The sequence below is a fragment of the Hyperoodon ampullatus genome (genome assembly GCF_949752795.1).
Source record: "Hyperoodon ampullatus genome assembly, chromosome: 10".
NCBI classification, from domain to species: Eukaryota; Metazoa; Chordata; class Mammalia; order Artiodactyla; family Ziphiidae; genus Hyperoodon; species Hyperoodon ampullatus.
This window is the reverse complement of record NC_136923.1, coordinates 8,578,877-8,603,748: the sequence shown is the minus strand read 5'-3', so window position 1 is coordinate 8,603,748 and position 24,872 is coordinate 8,578,877. Positions and strand designations below refer to the sequence as shown.

General features: G+C 39.3%; 1 protein-coding gene across 1 annotated transcript in view; it reads right to left on the bottom strand.

Annotated features, from left to right (window-relative positions):
- The window catches only part of RAD18 (RAD18 E3 ubiquitin protein ligase), a gene marked incomplete at both ends in the record, with an annotated part of 107,705 nt that overhangs the window by 17,837 nt on the left and 64,996 nt on the right, over nt 1-24,872 (bottom strand). The window contains 2 exons of the mRNA XM_079713932.1: nt 16,517-16,691; nt 21,316-21,453. Coding sequence (XP_079570058.1) covers nt 16,517-16,691; nt 21,316-21,453 — 313 coding nt within the window. The remainder of the gene's footprint in view (nt 1-16,516; nt 16,692-21,315; nt 21,454-24,872) is intronic.

Here is a 24,872-nt window from a genome sequence, read left to right as displayed (position 1 = left end):
CAAGCATCTACTATATGGGCAATCCTCACTATCAGGTGATCCTACAAAACTTTCCTGGCATGTTCTGTTTCCCATTCTCAAAGGCTCACACCTCAAACTGCCTACCAGCCAGCCCACCCCAATCTCAGCTGATGAAACTGCCTTAACTACGTTAAGAAGATAAAAGCAGGGGAGTTCCCTGGTGGCCTAGTGCTTAGGATTCTGGGCTTTCACTGCCAAGGCCCGGGTTCAACCTCTGGTTGGGGAACTGAGATCCCGCAAGCCACGCAGAGCAGCCAAAAATTTAAAAACAAAAAAACCGGCAGGAACTTGCTGCCCCTGCAACTGTGCCTATGTCCTGCCTTCCTTGCTGCTTCTACAGGTCAGTCAACCCCGCTCCTACCAAAGGCCGACCCTTCCACCTGCTCCCGCCTCGCTGCCTCCTCGGGACGTCACTCACACAGCTGGCTCCCCACCCCTCATCAGTGTCCCCTTCTCAACCGTATATTCCCATCAAAGCCCTCCTGCAATCCCATGCTCCTCCACGTACAGTCCTAATCTCCGCCACCCTTCACAGCAGAAGTTTCTGAGAGCTGGTGGGAGTTGCTCTCTCCTTCGTCCCCTCAGGCTTCCCCTCAGTGCACACTGGTCAGTCTTCCAGGGAACCCCTTCACTCGAAGCCACACTTGCTAAAACCTTCACGTTGCCCAAGCCCACAGTCCCTGCTCCCTAGTCAAACGTTTAAGTCTTGTCTCATTTGACTTCTCATCTGTTTTCTTCTGTCAGCTTCCATGGTATCACAATGTCTTAGTTTTCTTCATCCACCACTGGTCTCATTCTTCCTGGATCTCCTTTGCTCAGTCTTTTCTAAATGCTTCTACTTTCTCAATGTTGGAGTGAGAGAGGGTTCAGTCCTAGGTGCCTTCTTCTTCTTCTGAACACCTGCACTACAGGTTCAGAGCCAACACCATGCCTTTAAGTGTATCTCAGGCCCTGATCTCTCTCCTTACTGCCGCCTCCTTGTCTGATATCTCTACTTGGTCACCTCACAGGCCCAAAACAAAACCCCTGATTACCAACACGACCCACCGCCCAACCCCTGGCCAAGCTTTCTACTGCCTCTCTCAGATTTCCCCATCTTACTTAGCAAGTACCACCATGCACCCAGTTGTTAAAGCCAAAATTCATCCACAGGCTGAGCTTTTCCTGTCCTACCATGTCCAAACCACCTGCACGTGCTGTCTATCCTACCTCCAAAATATATCCCCAATCCCACCCATTTCCGTCTTTACCATGATGGTCCTAATCTGCTCTACCATGACCCCTCGGACGGACTGGACCAAAGCCTAACTGGTCTCCCTGCTGCCACTCGCTTCACCTCTAACCCCCCGTTCACTCTTCACAGCATCTGGAGTCATCCTTTTAAACCATATAAACCAGACCATACTGTTACCAGATCAATATTGATAAGTCAGTTGGTCCCCAAATTAATCTATAGATTGAATTTAATCTCATCCAAAATTCCAGTAGACCTCTTCTTTCTTTTTTAGCAACTGAAAAGTTAATTTTAAAGTTTATATAGAGATGCAAAAGGACCCAGAATAGCCAAAACAATTGTTAAGCCCATGGCAGCACCTCTGGCCTCCAGCATCAGTCATCTCTTTGATGGAAGTGTCTGACACACAAATGCTATCATTTTCTTAGGTGGCAAGAAAAGGGTTAGGAAATGCTGTATTCAAGAGAGAATCATACCTTTTAGGTCAATCACTTTAAATTCTTATAAAAAGTGAAGAAAAGTACTGTGTATTTTTTTTTTCAAGGAAGAGATAAAAGGACATTAGGTTAATTCTCAACACTGGAATCCTCTTGGCCCTCTGGAAAAAACTCAATTTCGAGGTACAATCAAACATTTGCGCTTATGTTTAACTTATAAATTTAAGGGAAAAAAAGAAGACATCAACTCTGAGAGTCTAATGTAGGGGATAATTTTTTTTTTTTTTTTTTTTGCGGTACACGGGCCTCTCACTGTTGTGGCCTCTCCCGTTGCGGAGCACAGGCTCCGGATGCACAGGCTCAGCGGCCATGGCTCACGGGCCCAGCTGCTCCACAGCATGTGGGATCTTCCCGGACCGGGGTACGAACATGTGTCCCCAGCGTCGGCAGGCGGACTCTCAACCACTGTGCCACCAGGGAAGCCCAGGGACAAATTTTTTTAATTAGCAAAATTTTCACCACTACAACTAGATACTGAATCAAAATCTCAAGTTAAGTGGGTAGGGGGACAAAATCACGATGCTTCATTTTGTTCTGACTCAACTATTAGCAGCATAAATGACCAACACAAAAAAAACCCAATACTAGAAGACAACGAGATCACAGAAACAGGTTACAATATTCAGCCCCGTAAGGAGAAACGAATTACAAGACAAGCAGCCTCTCAAAGTGAAAATTTCCGCTACCACTGAAGACGCTTTCATTCGAATACAAGTTCCCTTGACAACAAGAGGCAGGGTATGAAGCTCATGATGGGAGCAGCATGTCTTCTGCACAGCCAGGCCAACTTCTGTATCATCTGCCCAGCTGCCCATGCTGAGGACGCATGTTCAACTGTACAAATGTGGGATGCCTGGCCAATACCAACCACCAAACCACAGAAACCCACTATCAAGTCAAGGTTCAGGCCATAAAACTCTAGTCTTACAATCTGTTCAAGGAGGAGGAGAATTTTAGAACTACCTTATACTGCTGGGTTTTAGGCAGTGGACACTGAACCGCCTTGTGACTCAGTTCCCACAAAGATGAGGCCTTAGACCAAATGATCTAGTGCATGAGAATTATCCCTCCAAAACGACATTGACTCCAAATTTTAATGTTGACACACATTTAAAAATTTTTGATTTGTACTATTACCCATACTCCAGTAACAACATGTAAAAGGCTCTAACGAAATGTGCTTACTAGGGCAGGGGCAGCGTAGTAAAGCACCTTACAGGCTTCCACAAGTGACTTCTGCAGAATTACCTAAAAAATAACAAGCCTCCGCATTTGAGGCCCATCGTATTTTAATGCTTGAATCTCTCTAAGATACAAGAACAATGGGTACTACTTACATGGTAAAATCAATAGGAGTAAGCAAAATCAGCAATTTAATATGTACCCATGTTCCAGAATGTGACTATTTGTGTGGGACTAAGAGAACAAAGAAGACGTGCAAATAAACACGGCATGTCCCTCTGACAGGACAACCATATAATCTACCATCTAAACCCACACACTTGGGAGAGTGATACAGGGTACTACTAATAATGATGCCAAGAGAATAAGTGGGAACCAGCCAATCTCAGAGACACCAGAACATATGGTCATTCTATGTCTGACATTTTAAATAACTCAATTAAAATGCTGTTCTACTCACAAAGGAATCAATGGCACCCAGGATAAAAATTCTGATGCAATTCATGTTATAATGGGGAAAAATCTGGGCTGAGAATTACTGGCTTCAATTCTATCCAGTGAATGACTTGAGATAAGTCACATCACCTCTCTAGGCCTCCATTTCCTTACCTATGATATGAAGCTTCTACATTTAGTGATTTCTCAAGGTACCTTTGAAATTGAAAATGTTTGTATTCTATCCTAATGTGCCTTCTTCCCAGGCTCTGAAGGTCTCCAAGGAGATCTCATAACATGTGTTCCTCTGATTTAAAAGCAAAGATAGTATAAATTGAGAAGGCAGGAAAAAAGTTCTGACTCTAACTTTCAAGTTGACTATAACAAATGATAAACTTGAACAATTCACTGAAAATACAAAATTCCAACAGCATGATGTGCAAGTTACATATCATTTCTAGTTCATCCAATTTCATTCACCAGAACAAGACTAAAGGATTCTGATTCTGACATTTTGTTTTAAACTAGAGAAACCTCTTAACTGCCTGCCTATGTTTGGGGGTCTGGGAGTGCTGATCCAAAATAAGTATAGATCGTCTAACATTTAGAAGGAACTGGTAGTTCCTTCAAGGTCTCATACTTACTCTGCTCCAAGCATTATGAAAAATATGTTCTCACCTACTCTTCTTTTTTATTTTAATGAAGAACTAAACTCTGAACCAGTCAAGATTATATCTCAGTTTTATGAATCAAGCCAAATATACGCAGAAGCACATTGAAACAAGAATTCCTATATGGTTTACAAAATGTCTGAAAAACTAAAAAGGGAAACACATTAAAAAAAACTTCAACCTTATGCAAATAGCAAGTATTACCACGTCATGCCAACCCAAACTCTCAACACTACAGTCATCGTACCAAAACCTCCGGTGACAATCAGACACTGCTACAAGCTATGACAACGAAGGTATCATGTGACAAGTGCGGAACCTGGAAGGGACTGCCAATTTCAACAAGCATTTTAGATACACAAGTTAGCAACCACTATGGAATTGTAAAACTCTCTCCAAGAATCTCCAATTCTTCAATACAGAAAATTGAAGGGTGCAAAGTAATTTTACAGAGGATCTTTATATCATGGCAGTTCATGAATTTGGTGAAAACAAAGAAAAATATCTACCACCTAGGGTTGACTCAGAATGCTGAAAAATCATGAATTTATTATAAAACAAAAACAAAAAAATCTACTATAGAGAAGCCCATCAGATTACCCAGTGAAAATGCATTAAAAAAAAAAAAATCCGGGCCTCCCTGGTGGCGCAGTAGTTGAGAGTCTGCCTGCCGATGCAGGGGACACAGGTTCGTGCCCCGGTCCGGGAAGATCCCACATGCCGCGGAGCGGCTAGGCCCGTGAGCCATGGCCACTGAGCCTGCGCATCCGGAGCCTGTTCTCTGCAACGGGAGAGGCCACAACAGTGAGAGGCCCATGTACCACAGAAAAAAAAAAAAAAGATCCCTAAAAGGTGCCAACGTGAAGTATCTGAGATTAGAAGAACCTCATTATTTAACAGCAAATACCCTTTGCCGATGAGAACGGGAGAAAAGATAAAAACTATCTGTACTTTCACATTGTTCTGGGAGGATCACTACTCAAACCACTTTTACAAGTATATATTCACTAATAAAAACATGGTAACTGAAGACGATGAGGCCTATTGTAAACGGTGCATGTTTTCTCTTTTGATGAAACGTAAAGGCTGGGTAAGCTACATTATCTGAGGTGGAATCAGTCTATAAAGTAAAAATATTAACACAAGAAAGCAAAGCTGATAAAACAAGTAAGACAACCAAGAGGAAAACAGAATTCTTCCTTCACGCTTCATTTATGCATTAAATTTTAACATAGTACAAAATAATGCACTTTATGGAATGCACTACACAGGGCTTTATTAATTTATATGACTAAATGTAATACGTAATATTAAATGAAAGAAAATAAAAGAGTTCAGTAACTAAACTTACTACAACCTAGAAACTGTGCAATTTACCACTGAAGAAAATGTTTCGACGACTTTGGTTTTCCAATATTCAATACATTCTTTGAATATTTTCATGCCACTATGTCTCCTTATTTTGATGTTATAATGTACTTTTAAAAAAATACTTTAATTTTAGAATAGTTTTATATTTACAGAGATGTTGCAAAGATAGTACAGGAAGTTCCCATGTGCCCCACACCCAGTTTCTTCTATTGTTAACATCCTACATTAGGTCTGATACATTAGTTACAACCAATGAAGCAATATTAATACATTATCATTACTAAGGTTCATATTTTATTTGTATTTCTTTAGTCTTTACTTAATGTCCTTTTTTGGTTCCAGGATCCCATTCAGGACACCACATTACATTTAGTAGTTTTATCTCCTTAGGTGCCTCCAGACAGTGTTGGTTTCTCAGACTTTCCTTGTTTTTGATGACCGTGACAGTTTTGAGGCATGCTGGTCAGGTTATTTTGCAGAATGACCCTCAACTGGAGTTTGTCTGATGTTTTTCTCACAGTCTGACTGAGGTTAATGAGTTTGGAGGAGGAAGACCACACAGGTAATGTGTCATTTCCAGGGCATCACACCAAGAGCACACACGCCATCAACATAACACTGCCGTTGATGTTGACCTTGATCTCTTGGCTGAGGTATGTCTGTCAGGTTTTTGTTTTCTCTTCTTCTCCCCTTCTTTTCCCTTTCCTTTCTTCTCGCCTTCCTTCCCCCGCCTTTTTCTGTCTCTTTTTCTAGCATTTCCCTGCTTCCTGCCCCAGTCCTGGATTCAGCCATTTCTCCAAGAAGCACTGGTTCCTTCTTTTGGAAAATGTTATTAAATACCAAGATCAGGGCACTCGGTGTGCTCCTTGCAACTGTGCTGCCCTTGCTTCTGGGCCCTGGCAGCTCACAGAAAAAGGAAACACATGTGTAAAATAACCAGCTCACTTACACACACAGATCTATAAATATTTCTGTATGTATCCATCTGACTCTATATTAAGCTAAACATGAGTTCATTTTAAGGTCTCCAATTCTAATCCACTACCACATAGTTTTAGCCTTATTTGTCTGTAATCTCCCCTCCAACAGTCAGAAACCTGACTCCCATTTGCCATCCACTTAAGACAAAGACACACAAGTAACATGACAGAAAAAAAATATTACGCTAAGCTACGGATGAGAACGCTAAGCTACGGACGAGCAGAATTAGACAAAAGTCTTCTGAAATAAGTCAGGGAAAAACCCCAGCAAATACATATTAGAGAAATATTTAAGGTTCACACATCAGTGCAAATCAAAGAGTACAGAGAAGTATACTTCAAAATACCTTCTAATTCTTAATCATGAAGAAACAATTCTGTGTAAAAAACATTTAAAAATAATTGCTATTAAAGGTGCCAAATAAAAGGTTAGCTTTCTCCCCCCCTTTTTGTCCAAGGAGGATTCAAAGGCACACAATATTGTCACCTATTAATGAGGTACTTCTAAAGACTTTCCCCAGAAAGACCAGCAGGCTTCTTCTGCCACAGCCTGGAGAGTCACGTCCGAAGCGGAGAGGACATCCACAGACACCACAAGGCCCATTAACAGTGCTCTAACTGCCGCGGAGGAGAAACAAATCAGGATAATGAGGAAATATTCCCGACAATCAAAGAACTCCCAGTTCCGTGCTTGTGATTTTTCTGCCTAAGACCCAGAGATTTTTATTTAGTATGTTGGTGATCTTCAGTTTGATAAAAAAAGATTACTTCATACTTCAGTTCATTATCTATCACACAAGAGGAAAAAGTAAATTGTTTCTCATCAACAAACACATTTTCCTCCAGCAGTTTGTGGACCCATTTGTCTCAGAGCTTTCTAGATTATCTGTCCCTTTCTCTCCCTGGCATCTGCTCGTCTACCACTTATTCAACAGCCCCCAAATACCCTTACGTCTCCCCTTCCTGGCAGCGACGGGCAAGTGAGCTTGGCAAACAGGGGCACAGAGGGGCAATGAGCTCTGGGGCTCCCCCCACCCCCGCTCCTGCCTTCTCTTGGGTCCGAGATACAGACAGAAGTCTACAGTACCCCATTTGCATTAATAGAGTCTACAGAAAACCAAACCAGTTTCCTGTCTTCAGTCGGAATCACGGCCTGGGCAGATCCCACTGGTGCCCTGCCCCTACCCCCTTGCCCTCATCCCCTGACGTACTTGATCTCCAAACGTAAGCGCCTTTGTCTGACGTGCTAGAGCCAGCTCTGTCGCCAGCATGGAAGGCTGGAAGCAGCAGGGAGCAGCCCCCAACCAAACGACATACCTCTGCCCCTTGCCTTGGATGGGACAACTCAGGTGTGTGTTTTAAACCAGCTCCCAGTTCCCAGGAGGGATAAACCCCAGTCGCTCACAGTGACGTCTGGTTTGATAATATGCCCCTGAAATGCTACCTTCCCTTTCCTGTCGCACTTCCCCACTCCCTACAGTGTGGTTCTTTCACCTTCTAAATTAACCACTTCCACTCAAATCCTTGTCTCGGGGTCTGCTTCTCAGGAAGCGCAAACATTTCAAGCACTGCACGTTTACACTCTTTCAAGAATGTGAAGAGCGAGCCGGCTTGGCCATAAGCATTATCAATCAGGCCAACTTGGGCTCTGAGGTCAACTAGACCTCGGCTCAAGTCCTGGTACTGCCACCTACCATGTGTACAACCCTAAGCTGCTTATGTGACTCCTGAGACCTTTCATTTCCACTTCTCTAAAATGGGCTTGCCTGTGGACTAAGTGATATAACACAGAACACTCCTGGCACTCACATATTGTTGAGTCCAAAAACCTCCTACAAAACCCATGAGCTTTTCAATAGCAAGCATCAAGGGACATACCCCCAAGGACTCTTTGAGCTCCTCTCCTCAGAATCCTCATCTTGCTGTACTCACCAATTCTGAACTATTAGGTTTACCCAATCCTAACCAAGACCCACACTGAAAGAACTGACTAAACAAAAATCATAATCTCAACACACAAGTCAGCTTTGCCCCTCTGGCTGAGAGGCCACTTTGATGATAGAGGTAGTGTTTCCCATTCCCTTCAATAAGCAATAAACTCAGCGTGGTCTTATCAACAGGCTGATGGTGCCAGTACTCTACATTCCTCAGATGAGTGTCACAAGGGCACTTTTTCTCTTACAATTTCCCCATCATTCTCCAATTGACTCAGAATTTAAGAAAAGCTGAAACTTAACTACTCCTTGAATTTTCCAACAAATTGTAATCAAGATTTCTTCATATATTTTTGTTTTTTGCTCTCTTGCTCTTAAGAAGTTTGGACAGATAGCTCTTGGAAAAATGACTGAAAAGTGAGAAAAAGTTGTACCAAAATATATGAAATGCGTGGCCCATAGTTAATACGCCTCTTTGTCAACGTTTCCGGTGTTCTGTGCCTGTCTGTATTGGAATTCCTACACAATGATGCTGCTACTGACCTAGCATCAAAGAAGAGGTAATGGTTTTGGCCAGGAAGTGTGAAAAGTTAAAATGTACTCATTCACACCTTATCTGACCCAGGTTCTTTTATGACCAGCACTGGGCATCTGCAAGAAGGTTCACGCAGGTTACAGATTACCACGCAGTGAAATTAGGTGGTCTCTGTGATACTCTTCATTCCCACTGAAATCAAAGTCCCTGCTTCATTAACCCACACTCTCTAACACACCAAAGTTGAGGTAACCATGTTGGGTCGGTCCTGAACAGACTGACTGAAATAAATATGGTTTCAGAGACTGAAAACAATACTCAGCATCCCATGTAGATCCCTGGCTACCACTTTTTTAGCCAATAAATCGTAACTATAAATCTTTCTTTTAGAAAATCTTCTGGTATAAACAAGCTTCTCTGATTATGGAAAATGACTCTTTCCAATAAATTTTTTAAATTTTAACAATTTCACACTTACAAAAAAAAATGACTCTTAGACCCTTCACCCAGATTTTCCAACTGCTAACATTTTGCCGCATTTGCTTTCTCACTCTTTCTCTGTGTGTGTGTACACTCACACATATGCACGTTATTTTTTTAAGCACTGAGAGTTTCAGCCATCATGTCCCTTTAACCCTTCAGCGTGCATTTCTTAAGAACAAGTACATTCAGTTACACAACCATAATAAAATTTTCAAAATCAGGAAATTGAATACTGATATAATATTACCTAATCTATGACATTACTCAATTTTTTCCAGTTATATAAAAAGTTTCTTTTTAACTTATATTGCCTAGAATTAAAGTGCATAAATATTTTTTTTTAAATAATGATCTAAAGGTTCTTCCAAAGAATAGCATGACCACTATTCATCTCTACATGAAGATTAAAGCTTCCTCTCTAGGAAGCTTTAATAATCAAAAGCATCTTTTCTTATAACTTAGCACTCAATAAAAATGCAGTTTTTTCTGCTTGCCAAAACTCAGGGAACAAAAGCCCTCTTTTCTTAAGAAGAACAATAAGTGAATTTACAGAAATTTGGACAAGTCTCTTGAACTCCCGGAAGTCATCTAGGAGGTGTACAAAAATCTAAAATTCTTATCAATTTTTTTATCATCTGTCTTCAAATTGGCAAGAAAGAATCAATATAACATTAATAATTAAAACTCTAAAAGAGGTACTTATTTAAGAGTTAAGAATCAAATTAGCAACAAACAATTTCATCCTAGTAATTATTTGGATTAGATACACCTATTGGATCTTAAAGTAAGATTATTCTTAGTTGTCAATCTGGCATATTACATAAATTTAAATACTGCTCTAACACAAAGAAAACCAATAGTGTAATTCAATAAGATCTATAATCTGTATTACAGCATGACTACATGAATTAAAAAAACAACTCACAATTTATTTTCACTCACATTAGACCTAAAACAGCATGACTTGTCTCTTTAAAAGAGAAAAAAAAAGCATAAAAATTTACAAAATAGTATGATCCTTCTGTATTAAAAATGTTCCTCTAAGTATCCATGTACCCATACTGCTGTCTTTAGAAGAATGTACATATGAAAGTGTTAATACAAAGTTCTTTCTGGCTGATAAAATTTTACTGGACTCTTACTTTTTGTTTACCTAAATTTTCTATTTTTCACAATAAGCATGCATAACATCTAAATTAAAAGTTGTTTTGAAAATCTACGGCTTTACAGTGAAAGCAATAAAACTATCATAAAAAGAAAAAGTGAGAAAATTTTCGTAAAAAATGAACACTTCAATATACAAGGAATAAGCATAATTCTAGAAGGTTGATTCACGGTCTGCAATGGTCAAGAGGTGAAAGAACACAGATCATTTATCAACTATTACACTTGTCAAAAAAAACAGGATTACAGAATGTTAGGGTTGGAAAAGATCTGAACAAAGTCACTGAGTGTCATGTCTCATCTCCCTTCCATGTGATGTCTGAATTATGGAAAATAAAAGTTGGACCAGACAAATAAAGACCACTAATCTCTGAAATGCTTTGATTCCACTAAAGGCATTTGGTTGTGATGGGTCCCTTTTCACTGTGAATTCTTGTCCTGATTTCTAAGGTGTTAATTACCCTAATCAACTGCATGTGTCTCTTGACCATTTAGATTTTAGAGTTACTAAATCGCACTGGCATTAACCAATGGATCACTCCTAGAATTTGTGACAGCCTTCTGCCAGGTTACCACCAATTTTATGAGTTAGTTATGATCGACTTTATTAGTTTCCAACTAGGTGGTAAAATTATGCTTGAAGTGAGTTAGGAACCTTATTCATATTCAGATACTATATTTCAAAAATCGAAGACAACATTAATAGTAAGAGGAACCATTATTTTCCATGTTTACATATCCAGAGTTCTTTTAAACATATGTAGACATAGGTTTTTATCTTATACCATTGTTGTACGTATATTTTTTTAAAAACTGAAATAAGTTGGTTAAAGTGTTCCTAAAACGTATTCAGATTCAGAGCCCTACTCTTCATCGTGTTTTGACTGAACGTCTACGATGTCTGATTTTTCCCTCACAAAGTCATCCTCTGTACCACCGAAAGCACTGGAGATAAAGCATTTCTCCAAATTACCTGACAATTGTCTCTAGGCATTTCATCTAAGGCACTGACACCCATTCTGCAAACTAAACTCTTAATTTTGTTTTTCTCAATCACATAACCTGTGACTGGAAGATGAGCGCTTCTGTTCAAAGACAGCAAGAAATGTCTGACAAATTGATACTTGACACCCAAACAATAGTCTTTGCAACAGATGAATCAGTCAGGCTCACTGTTATTACTTTGAAATTTTTCCCATCTATTCCAAGGGATGTGACCATTTCTCCTGCCTTCAGTAGATCACATAACAAACAAGCAATCCTTTGCACATCGTTCACTAACGAAACATAACAAGTCTTCAGACACTTGTGGGCATCTTTAGGTCTCGTAAATCACTTGACTGTTTTTGCAAGAAAATACAGAACTGCAGTCATTCATCCAACAGTGAACACTACCTCGCTAACATCAAACCTTCACCCTGCTGTATTTTGTTACTTTCTTCGTACACAACTTTTTTCTCATTATTTTGTTGAAGACATTTTAAATGACAAACCAATGTAATGTTAACAATACATGTAACTCAACTAAAACTCACACACTGGCAAGTATATCACAACTACCACCGGGCTGGCAGCAACTGTAAAACACCATTGATCACTGTACCTATCACAACTTCAGACATTAAAATGTAAAACAGAAAATGTACACCTTAGAATCAAGAAATCCTTCACTTAATAATGGTTGTGTAGTGACCCAAGGCAGGAGATTTTTTTTTTTAAATGAGTGACAGACTCAATTCTTAAGGACTTTGATGAGTAATAATAGGAAGGATAAGGATAGTCAAATAACTATAATACAAGGCAAGATCTGATTTAGACAAACTGCTATGGAATTCAGAGACGCTGCTACAGGAATTCACAGAGGAAGTCAAAATTACTTCCTGCATAGTGGGAAGAATAAGAGAAGAGATCAGAGGAAGGGCTACGAAAAAGGGTCATCTGAGAGCAAACTTAAGACATGAGTGATGGAGCAAAGTCTCAGAGGAGGTGGATGAATTCATCTTAAGAAAGAATATGCCGATGCAGGGGACACGGGTTCGTGCCCCGGTCCGGGAAGATCCCACATGCCGCGGAGCGGCTGGGCCCATGAGCCATGGCCGCTGAGCCTGCGCGTCCGGAGCCTGTGCTCCGCAACGGGAGAGGCCACGACAGTGAGAGGCCCGCGTAACGCAAAAAACAAAAACAAAAACAAAAAAAAGAAAGAATATGTCTTTAGAAATGTATTAAGAAATATATCTTTCTCTTACAATTAACAGGAAAGAAGTGGTCAGAAATTACAAGAAACCTTAAAATGGAAAGGAAGATCTGGAGACAGGTCAGATTAGCTGCCTTGGTGAACTGGGAGACAAGGTGTTCATTCAAAGTGAGGAAACAGACACAGGCAACTGGGTTGGAAATGCAATAAGGAGTGAATTAGGTGGTGAGCACCCAGCTGAGGCTGAATTAAATGAATTTTCAATGGAACTAATTAGCCCAGGCTCACAACTTTCTAAAGTTCAGAACGGAAGTAGGAAAAGAAAAAGATAAATTGTGGGATTTACTCTATGATATAATAGCTTAAGAATTAGAATTAAGGAATAGAGGACTATGAAAGCATTTCTGAAATATCCAGTCCTAGAGACCCAGGTTTTGCAGTATTACTGAAGAAAATTCAATTGATTTGGTCTTTATAAAACCAGAGTAATCATATATTTATCAAAGACTCTCACATCTATTATCTCATTTCATCTTTCCAACAGATCTGAGATAGAAGATATTTATACATGCTTTTCATAGCTATGGAAACGGACTTCAAAAGATTGACTCCCAAATCACCCAGCAGATCCTGACCCGAAGCCACTCAAATGTAAGCCTGTACTTTCCTGCTGCACCACGGCTGCTCCCCCTGCGCACTTCCTCCTCCACAGTCCACTCGGGAATCGGCTGCCCAGTGGTCTGCCCTGGTATCAAAGCAAATACCACTGCACTCCCACTCTCCCTTTAGCCTGAGTTTCTAGGTCTTATATAAGGAACAGACTCAACATTTTTTTTTTTTTTGGCGGTACGCGGGCCTCTCCTGTTGCAGAGCACAGGCTCCGGACGCGCAGGCTCAGCGGCCATGGCTCACGGGCCCAGCTGCTCCGCAGCATGTGGGATCTTCCCGGACCGGGGCACGAACCCGTGTCCCCTGCATCGGCAGGCAGACTCTCAACCACTGCGCCACCAGGGAAGCCCCAGACTCAACATTTTAAATGTAAAAAACCTTAGACTGATAAAATGACAGGGCAAATTAAAAGGAGGGTATAAAAGGGTACTTAATTAAATTAAAATTTTAAAGTTTAACATATTTAGTATTCACAATGAGTGTAACACTTCTTTATACTTGAGATATGAGTACCAGACACTGACCGATTTCTCAAGGCAAGCCATGCAAATCCTCATATTTGGTCTCTAAAGCTAAGCTTCCAAAGTGTACAAACAAAGTCGATGATTTTTGTCCTTGTTAAAACTACAATTAGAAACAACCCAAACATCCATCAACTAATAAATGAATAAATAAAATGCATATCCATACAATGGAATATAATTTAGAAAGAAAAAGGAATATAGTACTGAAACATGATACAAAATGGATAAACCTTACAGACAGTATACTAAGTAAAAGAAGCCAGTTACAAAAGACCACATATTGTATGATCCTGTTTATATGGAATGTCCAAAATAGGCAAATCAATAGAGACAGAGTAGATCAGTAGTTGCCAGGAGCTAGCAGAGTTGGGAGGAACTGTGGAGTGACTGCTAATGGGGATGAGGTTTCTTTTTGGGGTGATGAAAATGCTCTAAAATTGTGGTGATAGTGGTACAACTTTGGCAACACAGTAAAAACCATTGAATTGTCACTTAAATGAGTGAATTGTATGGTACATAAATTATATCTCAATAAAGCTGTTAAAAATTCGCAATTAGCAGGTAGTTCCACTGGTCATGGGTGTATTGGGTGTATTGTGTGTGTGTGTGTGTGTGTTTGTGTGTGTGTGTGTAGATATATATACATGCATAACTAGTTAAAGTGTGGAAGAATATAAGAGCCTACTTTAAAAGAAATTAAATGGTTTAATAACCCTATAAGTCTGTCTGAGGCCAAGACCTCCAACAAACTCATCCTGTTTCCCACACTCTCATCACAAGATAAAAATACATCTGGCTGCCATGTGTCTCCCCTTTCATTTTCCTCCATTCCACCCTCCACTTCAAATTTATAAAAATGTCCCATTTCATCCTGGCATTCCAGAACATTCGGGCATCTCGTGACTATGCTTAAAAACTCACTCTTATTTCCCTGAACTCTGTTTCTCCTCCATTTCTACCCTGTACTCCGATAAGTTTTGTGTTTAAAAACAAACACTACCCAATGAACTTACAGGAATGGCCTGATCCAGAGTAACTGTGCAGCAGAGCCACAGTCTTGCAGAAACTCGGGCTACCGTATGTTCTGCCTTTACCCAACTCGGGATAAAACTGATCCCGATCTGATCTTGAAAATGTTTGGGGCAAAATGAGAAGATTTTCCCTTCCTGATACTTGATTCTGAATAACCTGAAGCTGTTTTCCAAGAACCCTAGGAAAGCAGAGGGTCCTTGGGTATGTTCTTCTCATAAAAAACTTTCTTCTTAATTTGATATTTTAGGTTAGACATAATCTATCATTCTAGAGTACTGTGAAGAATTTTTAAATGAACAAATACCAAAGATTAAATAACATGTTGCTGTTAGCATTTAAAACTGGTACAATTCATTCAGAAGGCAATAACAACACCTACCAAGGTCAAAATGATGCTAAAGTTAAGGGAGTAATTCATTAGAAACAAAAGACTTCCTATAGGGAGAGCTCTACCACAGCTTTAGGTGTGTAAGTATAAAAAACACTGGAGAAGATGTAGAAATACAATAGAAATTAAAAAGTTTGGTCAATTACGGTACAGAAACCCAACAGAATGCTGCATCTACTAAAAATAGTTATAAAGATGAGGTAGAAACATGGGTAGCATTTATCATATAAAGTGAATCACGAGAACACAAAATGGTAACTATAACACAACACTATGTCATCTTTCAAAAACATATCATCTTCTTAAATTGTCTTTTAAAAAATTTGGAAAAATGACTCACCTCCAAATCTCTCATTGTAAAAGGTTCCCCTTCCATTCTATTTGCTCAATTAAATTTTTCTTTCTTTTGTCTTTCTGGCCACCTCTACTTTCTAGTATAGCTGTGTTTATCTCCTTCACTCATTCTCTTGATCAAAATTTCACTGCCAGTCGTGCTCTCTTTTCTAACTCTAGGAAAAATATCTATATAAAGGCTACATTTGCAGCAACATGGATGGACTGAGAGATTGTCATACTGAGTGAAATAAGTCAGACAGAGAAAGACAAATACCGTATGATATTGCTTATATGTGGAATCTAAGAAAAGAGTACAAATGAACTTATCTACAAAAGAGAAATAGAGTTACAGATGCAGAAAATAAACTTATGGTTACTACAGGATAAGGGGGGAGGGGGAAGGGATAAAGTTGGAAGACTGGGATTGACATATACACACTACTATATATAAAACAGATCACTAATAAGGACCTACTGCATAGCACAAAGAACTCTACCCAATACTCATAATGGCCTATATGGGAAAAGAATCTAAAAAAGAGTGGATATATGTGTAACAGATTCACTTTGCTGTACAGCAGAAACTAATGCAACATTGTAAATCAACTATACTCCAGTAAAAATTAAAAATAATTAAAAAAAAAAAAAAGCCTACAGAGCAGAAGACAAAGTCCCCAGTGACTGCTGCACATACTCCCCACATCCTGCCCTGAACCCTTTGTGAACCCTACAAAGCAGCAGGAGACAATGGAAGGAGATGAGGAATGGCACCAGGCCTCAAAGCTATTTTCTGGTTATTTTTGCTGGTCTCTTAGCATGCACAGAAAACAGAAATTTAAAATAATCAACTACTGCAAGTTTCTTACCTAATGCATGAATCTGACTCTGGTGAAGAAGGAGCTTCCTCTTGAATATCAGTACAAATGGAAGAATCATCTGGTCTGTCAGGCTCTAGTTTCCCTGGGGAGTCCAGCTTTGACTGAGGGAAGTGGTTTGTTACCGAGGGCATATCTGAAAATTTCATTTTATTATCTTCCTGTCCTAAAAAGGAAAAAAGAAATGAAAGAAAGAAAAAAAAAAAACATTTAAGAGTACCTTAAAATTTACAAACTCTGTATATTTATTACTGCCACAACATTTAATATTGCTATTTGGTAAAATAGAAGTTTATGGAACACTGATTCCAAAACTCTAGTGACAGCCAGAGAATAAGAATTAGCACTACACTGGTGCTATCTGGTTATACTGTCCACGCAATGTATTTCCAGATTAATTAATTCAAAAATAAAATGTTCTTTAAAACCAGGAGCAGGGAGAACCTTTTAATTCTAATGAGGCTTTTATTTACAGTATTACTAAAGAATTCCTGAATATTTCACAGATCAGAGAATAGTGATAAACATAAGAAACATGACAAAAAAGGATTAAAGATTCAATTAATAAGAGAACCACAATATTTGTCACTGACTGCTGAATGGTAGTGAATGCATCTGGACATTTTTCTGAATCTGTTACATAGAATCTAATATTCACTGGGGAAGAGAAAAACTAATCCGACATAACCAATATATCTGTTTGATCCAACACATGTCACATTTCTACACATCCCTTGTCATATTCTCACTTTCCGAGGTCTCTTATTGCAGATAAAGATAAAGGCCCAGGAAAGCTGGGGGGATGCAGACACAGTGTTTGCAGGAATATGACATGCAGATGTGACCAAATATCTGTGAATATGAGTGCAGAAAATCATCTCTGTGCAGGATTCTTCAGTGTCCAGGCCCCTCCCTCACGATGTGTTTCAGGGCTCTGCTGGGACTTCACTTGTCCTGGCTTTAAGATTCAGGGACCAAGTCAGTTCTTGACATGCCTGACACGTGCTACTGGGATAGAGCCCCCTTTCGTGTGTTTGCTCACAGAGAAGAAGAGCTTTCACACATCACTCATGCACTTGTGGAGGCAAGTGACCTTTAACAAAGGACACCAACAAGAACTGTCAAGGTTTTGTTATAAAGATAAAGTTTATGGAAAAAGAATAAGACAGATTCTTCAAACAAACAAACAAAAACCTTTCCAACTCCATATGGTCAAGATTTTTCCAGAAATAATTATAAGTTTTTGTTACACTCGTGAACAGCATACATCACACAAGAGTATAATTTCTAAAAATAAGCTCCTGATGTTGTCTGGCTTTCGCTAAGCCTGCTCATTACCAAAACAAAACTGTACCCTCTAATGTTTATCTGGGAAAGAGAAACAAGCAGTTAACTAAGAGGACCATCCAGGATCTCTAGGATATTCTCTTGTAAACAGACACCTAGGACCAGGTTGAGAGGAATCAATCACCCAGTAAACCCGGTGAACCCAGGCAACTCTATCACTCAACTGGCTGGGAGAATGCAATCAAGCCGGCAAACCAGGGAGCAGGAATTCAACATAAAACTACCTTTTATTTTTGCACCTGATTTATATTCTTCTCCTACTTCTTCCCCTCTTATATAAGCTTCTACAGGATAAATTCCCTCTTGCAGACAAATATCATTCAACAACTGTGGGCAATGAAAGTCAGTTATCCTTTATATCTGCCCATGGATCTCAGGACAGAACTCCAAATAAAGCCGAAAACATGAGGCCTCGACATCAAACCTCCCTAAAGAAACGTAAAGTAACAAAAACAGATGAAGGTTTTACTTAACAGGACACATACCTTGTTCACTTATATTGGCACTTTGATGAGCAAGTTTACTCTAAAGAGCAAAAGTTACACTGGTTGTATGACGCTATAAAAAGCCCAACCTGGGCTCCCCTGGTGGCGCAGTGGTTGAGAGTCCACCTGCCGATGCAGGGGACACGGGTTCGTGCCCCGGTCTGGGAAGATCCCACATGCCGCGGAGCAGCTGGGCCCATGAGCCATGGCCGCTGAGCCTGCGCGTCCGGAGCCTGTGCTCCGTAACGGGAGAGGCCACAACAGTGAGAGGCCCGCATATGGCAAAAAAAAAAAAAAAGCCCAACCTTTTGGTCTGTGCCAGTCTGTCTGCCTCTCTCTCACAGTCCCCACCCCTCCCAGACACACGCATTCATGCACAGCTATCTACCAGCAGCACTCATCTCTGAACCCCAGACAGAGCAATACTCATGTGCACATACACAAAGAATACACCACCCCTGACTACAAGCAATCAATCATTTTTAAAAGAGATTCAGGCAATAAACAAAAATATTCTCTTAATCCGAGATATTAAGCCAGATTTTCTCAGGACCTCAACTACTCTCTGACAATGTCCTTTAACAACTGCATGAACAAATTTAACTCGTTCACAAAGACCATGAAGTACATACTTATACTCAGGCAGCAACGTACTACATGACACCAAGAGAACTGAGGACAAAAATAAAGAACGCAATAGCACTGAAAGAATAAAACACTTAGAAATAAATCTAACCAAGGAGGTGAAAGACTTGCATGCTGAAAACTACAAAACATCGTTGAAAATAATTTTTAAAAAGACAAAAATGAATGACAGACATCCTGTGATCATGGAACAGAAGACTTAATATTGTTAAGATGTCAACTAACCAAAGCAACTAATCAATGCAATCCCAATGGCACTTTTTGCAGAAATAGAAAAATCCATCGTAACATTCACATGGACTCTCAAGGGAACCAAATGGCCAAAACAACCTTGAAAAGGAAGAATAAAGTTGGAGGACTCATACCTTCCAACTCTTAAATTTGTTACAAAGCTATGGTAATGAAAACAGTATAGCGCTGGTGTAAGGATAGACATACAGACCAATTAAATAGAACACAGAGTACAGAAATAAACCCTCACATACATGGTCAATTGATTTTCAACAAGGATGTCAAAAGCATTCAACAGGGAAAGGACAGTCTTTTTAACAAATGGTGCTCAGAAAACTGGATCATCTACATGCAAAAAGATGAAGATGGACCATTATTTACACCATATACAAAAATTAACTCAAAGTGGACCACAGACCTAAACATAAGAGCTAAAACTATAAAACTCTTTGGAGAAAACACATAGGAAAATCTTCATGACACTGATTTTGCAACAACTTCATGGCTATAACAGCAGAAGCACAAGCAACAAAAGAAAAAATTGATAAACTGGTCTTCATCAAAATAAAGCACTCTATGCATCAAAACATACTATCCTGAAAACAAAAAGACAACCCAGAAAAAAGCTGAAAAATATTTGCAAATCATATATATAATGGATTAATATTCAAAATATTTAAAGAACTCTTAAAACTCAACAAGAACAAAAAAAACAAGCCAATTAAAAAATGGGCAAAAGACTTGAACAGCCATTTCTCCAAAGAAGAAAAACAAATGGCCACTAACCATATAAAAAGATGCTCAACATCATTAGTCATTAGAAAAATACAAATCAAAAAACCACAATGAGATACAAATTCACATCTACCAAGACAGCTACAGTAAAAAAAAGGAAAATAACAAGTGTTGACACGCATATAGAGAAATTGGAATCCTCAAGCATTGCTGGTGGAAATGTAAAATGGTGCAGTCACTATGGAAAATAGTTTGGTGGTTTCTGACAAGGTAAACGAAGAATTACTATGTGAACCAGAAATTCCATTGCTAGGTACATATCCAAAAGAATGGAAAGCAGAGACTTGAACAGATACATGAACACCAATGCACACAGCAGCATTATTCACAACTGCCAAAAGGTGAAAATAACCCATTACAGAAGAATGGATAAACAAAATGTGGTATACAGATACAATGGAATTCAGCCATAAAAAGTAATGAAATTTTGATATATGTTATAACATGGGGACCTTGAAAACATTATGCTTAATGAAATAAGCTGACAAAGAAGGACAAATAACATATGATTCCACTTATATGAGGTACCTAGAATAAGCAAATTCATAGACACAGAAAGTAGACCAGAGATTACCAAGCAATGGTGGGGAAAGTGGAAGAGCTATTATTTAATGGGTACAGAGTTTTCGCTGGAGATGATGAAAAAGTTTTGGGTACAGTAGTGGTGATGGTGACACAACACTGTGAATGTACTTAATGCCACTGAATTGTACTTTATGAATGGTTAAAATGATAAATATGTTTTGTATATTTTATCACAATAAAGAAAAAATAATAAAGAATTTTCTTGTTCACTTTCCTCCATTATGATTGTTTTTTGTTCACTGGCCCAAAGTCCTGGCAACATAAATATAATATCAATCTCAAATTTTAAAATGGGTTGAATTTGGAATGTGCTATGTATTAGCCTTAGATATTTTAGCAGAACATTCCATCCAAAGTTAATACCAGTGACCTATAATAAAAATAATTTATTCTCTTTGTAGGATACTTAAGGATCTGCAGCAATAAATCCTATACCTCAAGCTTAAACAACTAATAAACTTCTGATTTCTCATTAATGGAAAGGAAGACAGATTTTAGAAACTGTGTCTTCAGGACATCTCCACGATCATTCTTCCCAGAGTAATAAACCTAGTTTACATCCAACAACTGCTATATGTCTAAAAGTACTTTTGCCCATTTCAAATACCAATTAAGTCCAAAGTAAATTCCTTTGGTTTTTTCCTTTTGATATTAAAAGTTATAAAATTCCATATACTTCTGTTTTTAGTTAAAGTCTCTTACCCACGCATACAGATAATAGCTTTTCTGTAGATTCATCTTCTTCTTCTGTTACTTTTTTTTTTGACATTCCAACAGTTTTCTTATATCCTTTTTTGGCTTGATCCACCAGACGCTGAAATTCATTCTGATGTTTTATACCTGAAATTCAAAAGATCTTCTCAGTAAATCAAGGACTATAGAAGTTACATGTCTACAACCGATGGACTGAACATCAAGAATAACACAAGCTTGCTCAAGAACAGCACTCTTTGGACACACAACGAACTTAAAAGGCCTGGGGAGCTGAGGAGGCATTCTTTTATATCTTCCCCGTTCCTCAGATACAAACTTGAAACATGATATTCCTAGTTCACAACTGTAGGTTTCTTCCCATATCCCACTCTTTTAAAAAGGCTTTTTGATAGAGCATGAAAGATGCTGTTTTCTTAAATATAACCAAAAGACACCATTCTAACTTCCCAGACACAACCGAGTAATAAGAGGAAGAACATTAACTGAGTATAAAAGCAGAAGCTTCTAGGAAAGTTGGATAAAAACATAGGATATCTACTTTAATTTCCCCTTTTTCCTTCACATTTCTTGCCTGTTTCCTATCAGAACCCCTTTAATAATCTAAGATCCCCACCACCACCAATCTACCTTATCTTAGGATGTTATAATTAACCAATCTTAATTTACTACTACTTTAACACCTCTGAAGATAATTTAAGCCTGACCTCCAGGTCACCATTATTAATGTACATTAATTTAGTCAATAAAGAGTAGCCGTTCGTCATTCAAGCATGGACTTGAACACATCTATTTGTGATTCTGAACCATGGTTCAAACAGCTGAGGCTGTACTTACTTATCTAGCAACCTTAAACACTGAAGTCATGGTCCAAAATGATGTTGTAGATCCTATAAAAATACATTTTAGAAAGATTCATACTGCTAGTAGTCAAAGTTTTGAGACTGTTTTCCACCAATAATCATCATTTTCCCTGTAGTGCAATACCATGAATAACTGGGTTTAGGGGAAAATTTGTGCTTCGGTTGAAAACTATGCATTTTCTAGAGCCACCCTTCCAGGATTCCAGTCATCCACTGCCCTTGAGCTATGTTACAGTTCTGTAAATTGTAGATAACTGACCACAATAGAAAACAATTCTTGTCTACAGACAAGCAGAATCCTGTCTGGTGAAGGTTCGATTGACTTCCGTCCCCCTCTGGAAAAAGCCAGTTTTCCCTCCATTTGCATATTCATTTCAATATTCCTGATCTATACATGTGACTGTTCTTTGGACATTAGGGAGAATGCTCCTAATTCCAACATATTTATGTGCATGGTATGTGTATGAAAACTCCCAGTGAAACTAATGTGTTGGGTTGCAAAGTGTCTGGTAAATTTTAAATAAGAGACTGGTTAAAATTTCAGCAAAATATAAGCTGCCCATAAAGATTACTAGAAAAAATTAGCTCTTCAGAAATAGGTGAGATCTCATGTAGAATACAAGCTAGGTGATTTCTTTTAAGTCCTATTTAACTCTATACAGAAATAGGTGAGATCTCATGTAGAATACAAGCTAGGTGATTTCTTTTAAGTCCTATTTAACTCTATACATTTGAGAACAATTACTTTGTACTTGTTCAGCTCCCCGGAATCAATGGGCTACCACCAGTGCCATCCTTATGTAGTTTGTGTTAGGCAAGGGTAACACAGCACTATGGGGTCTACATAATTTAAGCAGATCAGCCTGGGCCATTCTGCTAGTGAGGCTTCTCCTGCTAGTAAGGCTCCTCCATTGTGTACTTATGGATTGTGGATTTAGAATGACTCAAGAAACCTGCTAAAGTAATCTCATAACAGTTAAGGAGGCTTAATGACTTTATCTTCTGAAGTAATAAAATCCCAGGTTTAGAAGAGATTTTCTTTTTAAATCTAATTACCCCTACAGCTAGGCTGGAAACCAAAAAGTAAATGGCAACCACAGCTTTGGCTTTGGCCCAAGAAGTCCAATAACCCCTCAAAAAATGAACAATGCCAAGAGATTATCACTAATAAAATTGTTCCCACTCATTTCTCCACCTCGTTTTAGGAGTTCTGCCATTTGGCAGGGAGAACTTTAAAGTCTCAGTTCTGCTGGCTCAGTGCCCTGAATTTACCTCTTAAAAGTTTTAAGTGGTTCAGATAGTGGTAGGAGCTGAGGAATAAGCCCACAATGAACCAAGTCATACTCTTCAAGATTTTTAATACTTGAATCATACCACCCTTTCTGCCTCACCAAGTTGAAATACCACAATCGTTTCTAGTGCCAAGTCAAGCCCTTCATGCCCTGACCACCTCACCTGCTCTTTTTGTAGAGCAGCTTTTACAGCCAGAGTATCTCTGGGTCTGCCCATGAGCCCAGGGGTGCACCAAAACCAGGATCCCAAGAGTGGGACAGACTCAAGCCTCTAAAGTGATGTCACTGAGATACATACTCATCTACTTTAAATCACAGAGTGAGTCTGAAGTCAGTGTCTCCCAAAGTAAAATCTCATGTCTTTTTTCCCCAGCTACCTATGACACCCACGCAGCAAACATGGATGAAGAACAGATTAATAGTAAAGGCTAACATTCACTCAGGATTTATTCATTTAACCTGAACTGACTAGCCTCACTTTAAATTCATGACCATAAGTCTCAAACAAGCACTCAGCACTATCGTACAACTTTTCTACATTTCTCAAGTAAACTTTGCTTTACAATTCTCCAAAATGTCGACTTCATACTTTCTCCAAACCTCCAATACTCCCTTCTCAGTTGGGCTCACACTACTTTGAAAATACAGAAAAGTTCTAACAGGAACTCTGTCGTCTTCCAACTACCACTACTTCATCTGTGCACACATGATCTATCTTCCTGGCAGTTAGCATGAAACGGCGATCCTTGCTGCAATTAAGGGCCAACTGCTAATTTATGCTCTGGATTCCATCACTAAGGCCTTCTCAGTGATACAGTATGTCAATTATCCTTTACTCTATCATCTATTTCCCCCCTCTCATTTGAATCTTTCCCACTGCATACAAATAAGCCTAGGACGGGACCGTGCTTTTGAAACAGAGTGTGGGTTGTGAAAACAACTTAGTAGATCCAGACCAGCATTTTTTTTAAAAAAAAACAATAATAAGAATAGGATAAAAAGTGCTAGAGTGCATTAAAAATGGAAAGAGGAAAAAACCAAGATGTCCTTCGTTAGGTTAATGGATAATAAACTGTGGTACATCCAGAGAGTAGAGTGTCATTCAGCTCTAAAAAGAAGTAAACTATTGGGACTTCCCTAGGGGCTCAGTGGTTAAGAATCCGCCTGCCAATGCAGGGGTCATGGGTTTGAGCCCTGGTCCGGGAAGATTCCACATGCTGCGGAGCAACTAAGCCCGTGCACCACAACTACTGAGCCCGTGTGCCACAACTACCGAAGCCCATGAGCCTAGAGCCCATGCTCCGCAACGAGAAGCCACCACAGTGAGAAGCCCACGCACCGCAACGAAGAGTAGCCCCCGCTCACCGCAACTAGAGAAAGCCCACACACAGCA